General features: G+C 57.7%; 1 protein-coding gene across 1 annotated transcript in view; it reads right to left on the bottom strand.

Moving 5' to 3' along the window:
- RAB11B (RAB11B, member RAS oncogene family) overlaps window positions 1–10,936 on the bottom strand; it is a 14,793-nt gene that overhangs the window by 3,441 nt on the left and 416 nt on the right. The window contains exon 2 of the mRNA XM_011954938.1: window positions 1,085–1,280. Within this exon, the coding sequence (XP_011810328.1) occupies window positions 1,085–1,280 (196 nt within the window). The remainder of the gene's footprint in view (window positions 1–1,084; window positions 1,281–10,936) is intronic.

A 10,936-nucleotide genomic window follows, 5' to 3' on the forward strand; every position in this document is an offset into this window, starting at 1 on the left:
GCTGAGATCATGACACTGCACTCCAGCCTGGGCGACAGAGTGAGACTCTATCTCAAAAAAATAAAATAAATAAATAAATAAAATAAAATAAGCCAGGCATGGTGGCACACATGTGTAGCCCCAGCTACTCAGGAGGCTGAGGCAGGAGAATCGCTTGAGCCTGGGAGGTCGAGGGGCAGTGAGCTGCAATTGTGGCACTGCACTCCAGCCTGGGTGACAGAGCAAGACCCTGTCTGTCTCCAAAAAAGAGGTGGCGACAGCCAGGCATGGTGGCTCACACCTATAATCCCAGCACTTTGGGAGGCCGAGGGGTAGATCACCTGAGGTCAGGAGTTTGAGACCAGCCTGACCAATATGGAAAAACCCTGTCTCTACTAAAAATAACAAAATTAGCCTGGTGCAGTGACATGTGCCTATAATCCCAGCTACTCAGGAGGCTGAGGCAGGAGAATCGCTTGAACCCAGGAGGCGGAGGTTGCAGTGAGCTGAGATTGCACCATTGCACTCCAGCCTGGGCGACAAGAGCGAAACTCCATCTCAAAAAAAAAAAACAAAAAACAGGAGGTGACAGACCAGATGCACCTGAGGGATGAAGGAGATGGGAGGGAGCCCAGAGGACCTAAACACGATGGTGGTAGGAATGACTGGGGGGCTTGGGAGGGGTCCAGAAAAAGGCAGCTGAGTGGGTCCTGATGGCTGGGAAGCCTTTGCAGGGAAGGAGGGCCAGGCCTGGGTGGGAGGATAGGAGGGGTGTGGGCCCCAGTGAGGAGGGGAGCTGAGGGAGGAGGAAGGCTGGGAAGCTGGCTGGGCAGGGGCAGCGGCAAGGCAGAGTGGCCCGAGCCAAGTCCTCACTGCACTTGGTACCCAGAGAGCCCAGAGATACCCTGGCGTGGCCAAGGCTGGACGCTGGTCTGCCCGAGGGCCCCACGGCGCATGGCTGAGGTGTTCTTCCAGCCTCACTCCCTGCTCTTGGGAACACACTCTCCCCTTCTCCTGCCCAACTCCTACACATCCTTCCAAGCCCACGCGCCGCATGCCCACGCCCCCGAATCTCAGCGTCCCTGCCCAGGCTGCCGACACGCACGCGGAGGTGATGGCGCGGTAGCGCTCCTGGCCGGCGGTGTCCCAGATCTGCGCCTTGATGGTCTTGCCGTCCACCTGGATGCTGCGGGTGGCGAACTCCACGCCGATGGTGCTCTTGCTCTCCAGGTTGAACTCGTTGCGGGTGAAGCGCGACAGCAGGTTGCTCTTGCCCACGCCCGAGTCCCCGATGAGCACCACTGGGCGGGGAGGCGAGGTTCTGTGAGTTCCCATGCTCCACCCACGACCGCCCCCACAACCTTCCTGCCGGTTCCCTGGGTGCTGCATCACCGCAGCTGCCAACGGTGTGGAGGAGTCGGAGATGCCTGGAGCCCGGAGCCTGCAGGCACCGTGCTAAGTGGTGCAGAAGTGAAGGGAGGCTCCTGCCTTCCAGAAACAGCCACTGCGGATAGCACAACACCCGCCTGTCTCTGGTCCTCAGAGCAGGGCTTTCCCAGCTGGGGCATGGGGACCCAGGCAGCCAGGTAGGCAGAGCAGCTCGAGATCCATCAACCCTGAGTCTCCACCTGCAGCCTGGTGGCTGGGCAGCCAGACACGGCTTGAGAGGGCTCCTGAGCAGGGTGACCTTGGGCAAATCACTTCATCTCTGGACTTTTTCCAAATGTGTGAACAGGGAGGCAGTCACAGGAGGAGGAAGTAAGAGCAGGCATGGCCAGGCATGGTGGCTCCGCCTGTAAACCCAGTGCTTTGAGAGGCCGAGGTGGGTGGATCACTTGAGGTCAGGAGTTCGAGACCAGCCTGGCCAACATGGTGAAATCCATCTCTATAAAAAATACAAAAATTGGCCGGGCGTGGTGGCTCAAGCCTGTAATTCCAGCACTTTGGGAGGCCGAGACGGGCGGATCACGAGGTCAGGAGATCGAGACCATCCTGGCTAACATGGTGAAACCCCGTCTCTACTAAAAATACAAAAAACTAGCCGGGCGAGGTGGCGGGCGCCTGTAGTCCCAGCTACTCGGGAGGCTGAGGCAGGAGAATGGCATAAACCTGGGAGGCGGAGCTTGCAGTGAGCTGAGATCCGGCCACTGCACTCCAGCTTGGGCGACAGAGCAAGACTCTGTCTCAAAAAAAAAAAAAAAAAAAATACAAAACTTAGCCGGGCACAGTGGCTCGTGCCTGTAATCCCAGCACTCTGAAAGGCCGAGGCGGGCGGATCACGAAGTCAGGAGATCAAAACCATCCTGGCTAACATGGTGAAACCTCGTCTCTGCTAAAAATACAATAAAATTAGCCGGGCATGGTAGCAGGCGCCTGTAGTCCCAGCTACTTGGGAGGCTGAGGCAGGAGAATGGGGTGAACCCGGGAGGCGGAGCTTGCAGTGAGCCAAGATCACGCCACTGCACTCCAGCCTGGGTGACAGAGTGAGACTCCGTCTCAAAAAAAAGAAAATTAGCTGGGCGTGGTGGCTACTATAGCCCCAGTTACTCAGGAGGCTGAGGCGGGAGACTGGCTTTAGCCCAGGAGCTGGAGGTTGCAGTAGCCAAGATAGCATCAGTGCACTCCAGCCTGGGCAACAGAGATTCTGTTTCCCTCCACAAAAAGAGCAGGCATTGCACAGGAAGGGACATGAGTGGGCAGCTGTCACGGTTGTTGTGGTTTCTGGTCAGGGCATGGGAAGGGTGGCTGCTCCAGGTATGTAAGTGACAGGACATGAGGAGCTACCCCCACCTCAACTCCCACCTCTCCTGGTGCAGCAAACCCACATCCAGCTTCGGCACAGAGGGCTGAGTGGGGAACAGGAATGTGCCCTGGGGACGCAGCCTGGAGGAAGGAGCCTGCAGCCACCTCCCACCACCCCGGTCCCCAGGCTTAGGTCCCCTGCTGAGCTGCAGGGAGCTCCAGCCAAGGCCAAGTCCTCATTCAAGAGGCAGTCCGCGTGGCAGTCCACGTGTGTGCACAGCTCCTCACAAGGTTCCAACACAGGTACGCATTGTCCCAGGAGGTGGGTGCGCAGCAGAGCAGCTTGGCAAGATGCAAACCCTGGCCCAGAAAGGAGTCAGTGCAGCATGGACAGGAGGGAGGTGAGGGTTTGTGGGCAACACCACCCAGGGACGGGGGGCCTGAGCCCAGTCCACACGGGGTACGCAGCAGGCCTGTGTCATGCTGGCCAAGGGGCATCAGGAACGCGTCCCTGAGCAGAGCAGGTGCCGGCTGGTCAGGCCAGGGGTGAGCCGCACTGTAAAGTGTTTCCTGTCCCAGCCATGGAAGCACTGTCCCTACGGGCCCAGCTGCCCCAGGCTCTGGGGTGGGGCCTGGGTGGGCTGTTCCCAGACCCAGAACATACCATGTGGAGGAGATCAGTGTGTGTGCGTGCACTGGAATACAGCCAACCAGACGCCCCAGCCAGAAGCCCCAGGGACCCCCAAAGGTGGGCCTTGGGCCCTGGCACCTGAGGGTGGGTCGGCTCAGTGGCTTGGTCACCCCGATCCCAAGCAGTTGGGGGGCATTCACTGAGGATGAGACTTCCCTGTCTGGGCAGAGATGGGCATAGCTGCTCCTCCTGAGCTTGGGGAGGTGCAGGCAGCCAGGCTGAGTCCTGGTTGACACAGAGGTCCACCGGCCCCACCCGGAACCCCTGCCACATTGACGGAGCAGGCCCTGGAGCCCACAGGCAGCCCTCCTCTGCCCTTCCCCTGGCCACACTGTGGGGCTGTATCTACACGCTTGGAATTCTCTCCCTAGAAAACATTCTCTCCTGACCCCACTGCCTGCCCCGGGCACTGCTCGATTCTCTCCTCTCCGGACTCCAAACCCACTGGAAGGTATCGTCTACACTCACTCATTCCACCTCCTGTCCCCCAGTCCTAGAACTCAAACCAAGCATGCTTTCGCCCCTACAGTCAGAGTCAGCCTCAGCCACCCCCACTCCCCCGGGCCCGTGCAGCAGGCACTCAGCAAGCTCTCCCTCCTTCCCTGCCTTCAGGGGCTCCACACCCCGACTCCCCTCCTCACAGTCACTCCCACTCAGTCTCCCACTCCACTTTCGAACCTCAGGGAGCCTCAGGACAGGCATCTCTGTCCTCACGCGGTCCCCAGGTGACCCCATCCAGGCTCATAGCTATAAACACCAGCCATGGGCTGGTAACTCCTGTATTACCTGTCTCCCTAAAAGCCCAGATTGGCATGCCCATTGTCTCCTTCCTGTCTCCTCTGGGGCCCCAGTCCCCTCATACCCAGTAGAGCAGAGCCAAGCGCCCACTCACTCCCTAAGCCTGCTCACCCACCCCTCACCTACCCTCCTTATCTTGGTTAACTGTGGCTTGGTCCTGCTAGGCACTCATGCCAAAAACCCGGAGTCATTCTCGACTCCTTCCTTGCTCTCGCATCTCAGAGTCAATCCTTCAGCACATTCAAAACAGATCCAAGAGGAGGAGGATGAGGGGTGCATCCCACCATGTCTCCCTGGGCGATTCCATTCCAGACTCTCAGACCCTGGAAGGTATTGTCTGTGAGGTCCCTGTGTTCACCCTCATCACCAACCAAAAGGCTGGCCTCCTGCAGCAACTACCAGAGGGCGCCTGTGAGTGCCAAGCCGGGGTACTCTCTCCCTCTGCAAACAACCCTCCGTGGCTCCCACCTCCACAGGGGAAAAGCCCCAGTCCTCCCCACTGCCCACAGGACCCTCTCCTCCTCCCTCTCGCCCCCTGGTTCACTCTGCTTCAGCCACACAGGCCTCCATGCTGTTTCCCCAACACGCCAGGTGCGATCCTGCCTCAGGGCCTTTGCACGGGCTGCTCCTTCTGCCAGAAACGCTCTTCTTCAGGCACCGACCTGGCTCCCTCCTTTATCCCCTTCATGTGACCCCTTAAATGCCACTTGGCCAAGAAGGCCCTCCCTGCTATGCTAGTAAAACCCTACTCTCTGAATTACCCTTTTCCCTGGCCCAGCTCTTCCTCCATCACTCTTGCCACTCTCTCACCTGTCAGGTGGCATTTTTTTGCCAGTCTGCCCCAAGGGCAGGAATCAGGTCCTGGCACAGTGCCTGGCACACAATAAACACCCAAGAAAATGTCTGTCAAATGGCCGGGCACGGTGGCTCAAGTCTAATCCCAGCACTTTGGGAGGCCGAGACGGGCGGATCACGAGGTCAGGAGATCGAGACCATCCTGGTTAATACGGTGAAACCCTGTCTCTACTAAAAATACAAAATATTAGCTGGGCGTGGTGGCAGGCGCCTGTAGTCCCAGCTACTCGGGAGGCTGAGGCAGGAGAATGGTGTGAATCTGGGAGGCGGAGCTTGCAGTGAGCTGAGATCGCACCACTGCACTCCAGCCTGGGTGACAGAGCAAAGACTCCGTCTCAAACAAAAAAAGAAAGAAAAAAGAAATGTCTGTCAAATGAACAAACAAAATGCCAGAGAGGCTGGCTGAACCTCCTGAGCCCACCCCCTGCCCCATACCTGGAGGAGGCCAGGTCACCACCCTTGGGCCACAGGTGAGGAGGGCAGGGTCAGGCAGCCTCCTGCAATCCCACCTGGTACCCTCTCTGGTTGGCTGCTTGGAAGCCAAGAATAAAAAGAACACAAAGAATATTTGATGAGCCTGTGCTAACAAAGCTCTTGGTGTGCATTACTTCACAGAAGCCTCATGTAGCCCACTTTTACAGATGAGGAAACTGAGGCTCGGATGGGGAACAGGGTGTGGGGCACAGCAGGACCCTGAAGCTATGCATGTTTGCGGGCTCGCCCCCACCTCCCAACGGTGCCTCCCAAGGGTCTTGTCTGGAGCCACCACCTGGGAAATGAGCCAGGCAGGATTTGAACCCAGGTCTTCCGCATCCACAGTCCAAGTTCTTCCTTCCCGATTTACTGCCACACTCACTGTCCCACCCCAAACCTCAACACGTGGCTCGGGAGTCATGATTCTGCCTTATGGGGTGGGCATTGAGGCTCTGGGCACCCCAGCTCCTACCGTGTGGGGCAGCCTGTCCACCTGGGGCAGCCGGCAAACTCCTACTCATCCTTCAAGACCCCTTGGTTCAGACCTCTCCTCTCCCCAAAGACTGCTGCTTGGACTGGCCTGCAACACCTAAGACAACAGGGCCAGCATTCTCTCACGTCTCCATGGGTGCTCAGCACAGGGCTACCAAGTGGACTTCAGAGAAAGATGGAAAGATGGCCGGGTACAGTGGCTCACACCTGTAATCCCAGCACTTGGGGAGGCCGAGGCAGGCAGATCATTTGAGGTCAGGAGTTCAAGACCAACCTGACTAACATGGCAAAACCCCATCTCTACAAAAAATACAAAAATTAGCCGGGTGTGGTGGTGAGCATCTCTAGTCCCAGCTACTTGGGAGGCTGAGGCAGGAGAATCATTTGAACCCGGGAGGTGGAGGTTGCAGTGAGCCGGGATTGTGCCATTGCACTCCAACCTGGGCAACAACAGCGAGACTCCATCTCAAAAAAAAAAAAGAGAAAGAGGGAAAGACGTGCAGTGAATGTGCGTGTGTGGCCCAAGGCCTCCGGACCAAACCAGTAGGGATGAGAATGGGCTCCCAGGCCACCGGGGACCAGGCTGGACTCACTGTGAGGACCCCCATCCACACCACCAATCTTAACCTCCTTTCCACGGCAGCTACGGAAACCTGATCAAGGCCAGGGAGGTCTGCTCAGTTCTCATATCCTCAGGAAACAAGATAGGAAACTCGGGCCCTGCCTGAGTATCCCCCTGACACCCTCACTTCCTTCCCAGCCTTGCCCCAGCTGTACCGCCTTGGGGGCTCCTCAGCTTCATCAGTTTTTTGTTTGTTTGTTTGTTTTTTGTTTTTTTTGAGAAGGAATCTCCCTTACCCAGGCTGCAGTGCACTGACGCGATCTTAGCTCACTGTAATCTCTGCCTCCCGGGTTCAAGTGATTCTCTTGCCTCAGCCTCCTGAGTAGCTGGGATTACAGGCGTGCACCACCACGCCCGGCTAATTTTTGTATTTTTAGTAGAGATGGGGTTTTGCCATGTTGGCCAGGCTGGTCTTGAACTACTGACCTCAAGTGATCTGCCCACCCCAGCCTCCCAAAAAGTGCTGGGATTCCAGGCATGAGCCACGGCGCCCGGTCCCATCAGTTTTGCCCTGGGCTGCCAACACTCAAGCTTGGCCAGGCTGGGTCCCCAGTGCTTTGCATGCCTCAGCTGACCACATTCTCAGGGCTGCCCCAGGGACAGATGTAAATATTATCATTCTCCCTGAACAGCTGGGAACACTCAACCTGGAGTGACCAAGTCAGAGCAAAGGCCAAACGGCCACTGAACAGGTAAATGGCAGGCCAGGTACAGTGGCTCACACCTGTAATCCCAGCACTTTGGGAGGCCAAGGCAGGTGGATCACTTGAGGTCAGGAGTTCGAGACCAGCCTGACCAATATGGCGAAACCCCATCCCTACTAAAAATACAAAAATCAGCCCAGCGTGGTGGCGGGCACCAGCAGTCTCAGCTACTCGGGAGGCTGAGGCAGGAGAATCGTTTGAGCCAGGGAGGCCGAGGTTGCAGTGAGCTGAGACTAAGCCACTGCATTCCAGCCTGGACGACAAAACAGGTGAATGGCAGAGAGGCTGAGCTGCCCAGCCAGTCCCTGGCACTGGGTGCCCGAGGCAGAGAGGTGGCCAGTGGGGCAGCGGCGGGGCTGGTCCAGGATGCAGGCTGGGAATGAACATGTCATTGTCTAGGACACAAGCAATCTGTTGTCTTGGGGAAATAAAGAGCCCTTGAGGACACAGCTCCCAGCATTTCCACAGAAGCTGGTGGCTTCCCTGGCTGGGAAGCGACCCCCCTACCCCAGACACGCCACTTGGCTGACAGAGCAGGCAAGCCCAGTTGGCAAAAACAAAGAGCTGGCACCTCTGAGAAGTGCTGGGTGCCCTGGCCTGCCCCGTAACAGTGTGGTGGCCCTGGGGGCCCAGACCCTAGTGCTCAGGCAGATGGAGAGGCCCTTCAGGGGAATGGGCCCCGATTCTGGGCAGAGCCTGGTGGAACCAAGCAGCGCCCCACTCCTCCCCTGAAAGCCGGTCCTAAGCATCCGAGGCCCCAGGGACCGGCACTGGGGGCCACTCTTGTCTCAGCTCTTCTCTGGGGAGGTGTCCAGAGCTAGGGCACTGGAGGGGCCCCTATTCTAAATGGGGAAAACGGTATGTTTGGGTCCCCAAACAGCAACCGTAATAGCAGGCCCACTGTGGGGGTCTGCCCAGGTTTCAGGGCTGGGAGCTGCCTCTGGAGCCTCAGCAGAGAAAGGGAAGGAAGCACCAGGAAAGCCCATTCCCTGGGGACAGCAGCCACCTTGTCCTTGGGCAGGGGAGGGGTGGACAAGACCCAGAGGACAGGGCCTGGGGAAGCTGCGGCCCGTTTCCCCCACAACCCATGTCCTCCAGGGCCTCTAGGGTAGGGGAAGGGCTCAGAGAGGGCCTCAGCGGCCCTTGGGGATACAGCTACACCCATGGTGGACCCCACAGCCCCGAGTCCATCAGAAAAGAAATCAAGGGTCCTGTGGCAATTAGTGGCAGGCTATGAAAATGGCCCATGGCTAAAGGAGAAAATGTCAGGAGGATAAATGTGAGGCTCTATAATTAGGTACAAATCAACAGTGTCATTCCTGGGGGAAGGAAAGAACATTCGCAGAGGAAAACAAACAGCGCACAGGGCATCACGCGGGGGATCTACTGGCCTCGGCCGCTCAGGTCAAGGGAGCCAGAGCGTGATGTGGCCACCAAAAAACAAAAAAACAAGGCAAGGGCCAGGTGTGGTGGCTCATGCCTGTAGTCCCAGCACTTTGGGAGGCCGAGACAGGTGGATCACCTGAGGTCAGGAGTTCGAGACCAGCCTGGCCAACATGGTGAAACCCCATCTCTACTAAGAACACAAAAATTAGCCAGGCATGGTGGTGGGTGCCTGTAATCCCAGCTACTCGGGAGGCTGAGGCAGGAGAATCGTTTGAACCCGGGAGGCGGAGGTTGCAGTGAGCCAAGACTGCGCCACTGCACTCCAGCCTGGGTGACTAGAGTGAAATTCTGTCTCAAAAAAAAAAAAAAAAAGAAAAGAAACAGAAAAAGAAAGACAAATATTGAAAAAGAATAGAGGAGGGCCTCTGATAAGGCACAGCTGTGAAGGTGAGACGGCAGATGACCAGTTTGGGAAACGCTGACCTTGTGGGTTAGATTTTTGCTACCAACTGGCTTGAGAAGGTCAGCAGAGCACCTGCTTAGACTCAGTAAAAGGAGGCCAGTGTGGGGAGGGCAGCAGGGCAGGCCCCCCCCACCCCCACACTGCCCGCCCGCCTGCCAAATGCCAGCTGCCGCAGGAGCTAGATCAGTGTTTCCAGGAAGCAGTCTCAGCAGACGGGTCCCGGGACCACACAGCCTCTCCGTTGCTCCTGACCCAGTAACTGTTCTGCTGGGAATGTACTTTAAGGAAATAACCCAAAGGGCAAAATCATGACTTGGGCAAACACTCGGAGCTGGGTCATTTAAAACAGCAAAAGGGCGAAAATAATAAGCAGGGGATAACCACAGAAACCTGGACAGGGTACGTGGGGAGCAACACTCCCTGCCGACCACAGAGCCTCACCCACCAGTGACATTATCAACCTGTGTGCAGTTGCCAGAGCCCTCAGTGCCGCAGGATGACTCCAGGCCCTTGCAGAGGCACTTCCTCTCCCTCTCCACGGAAGGCTTTCGCCTCACGGACAGCTCAGGTGGGGAGACCTCTGCCCATTCCCCACAATCACAAGATGCTGGATGAGACCAGACCAGCAAGACCCAGCTAGGCCTGGTGCAAGTCACAGAGCACGCTCGGAGGAACGGCTCAGGGAGGTGAGGATACCAACAGCTGATGGGGGACGCAGGCCCTTATAGAGCAGGCCGCAGGGTGAAGGCACCTTGGATCCAGGGGTTAACCCTAAAGGGCTGCCATTGTCAACCAGGGAGCCCAGCAACCAGGGCAGACGACTAGGCCAAAGTCTAGCTGGGCATAGGAGGCTCAGCTGAGAAACAAGGGACTCCAGCTTCTTCCAGCAGACCGGGCAATGGCTGCCTGATCTGACTAGGCCTTATTTGATGTTCCTAGAACCCCCTCAGTCTCTCAGGCAGGGAAGACCCTCCAGCAGGCTGGCTGGGGCCCCCGCCATCAGTGCGCACGTTGGAAGAAGGTGGTCTAACAACCCCAAGTCCCAGATGCTGGCCACAAGCCCCTTAAGACATGCTTCCTAATTGCGCTCAATCGGGCTCCAACACTTTATAAACTGTGTCTTTGTCACTGTGGGCTTCAGTTTCCCAATGTGTAAAAAGAGAGGCTGGTTAATATCAACCTCAAAGGGCTGCAGTGAGGATTTAACTTAGTTCATTTGCGTAAAGTGCTCAGAAAAGTGCAGGTACTGGCTTAGGCGCTGTTGAGAGTTCTAAGTGAAGAGATGGAATTCTTGCTGCACACACGGGTACCTTTCCACTCAATCCCAGCTCTGCACCCCAATCCAAGACTCCCACCACCACACACCTCACCCTCAGGCCCTCATCTCGGCCTAGCCCCCACTGTCTGCCCCGCCTATCCCGGGACCCACCCCCAAACACGCTGACCCAATCAGGACTGGCCTCGTGGAGCCCCCCGCCTCCATTTACCAGGCCCAACCCACCTATTGGTCACGCCCATCAGCCTTAGCCCCCGCCTCTAAAACCCCGCCCCCCCATTCCAAATCACGCTTTCAGCCCAGCCCGGCCCGCCAAATCCTGGGAAGGCTCCACCCCCTCCGGAGGCCCCGCCCTAACGGTCTCGCCCATCGCTCCGGGCCCCACCCCCGCAGGGCCCCAGCCCCGCCCCAGCGCATCCTGGGTCCCCCAGGTCTCTCCCGGCCTCTGGCTCCG

Source organism: Colobus angolensis, unplaced genomic scaffold (assembly GCF_000951035.1).
Source record: "Colobus angolensis palliatus isolate OR3802 unplaced genomic scaffold, Cang.pa_1.0 Scaffold39, whole genome shotgun sequence".
Classification (NCBI taxonomy): Eukaryota; Metazoa; Chordata; class Mammalia; order Primates; family Cercopithecidae; genus Colobus; species Colobus angolensis.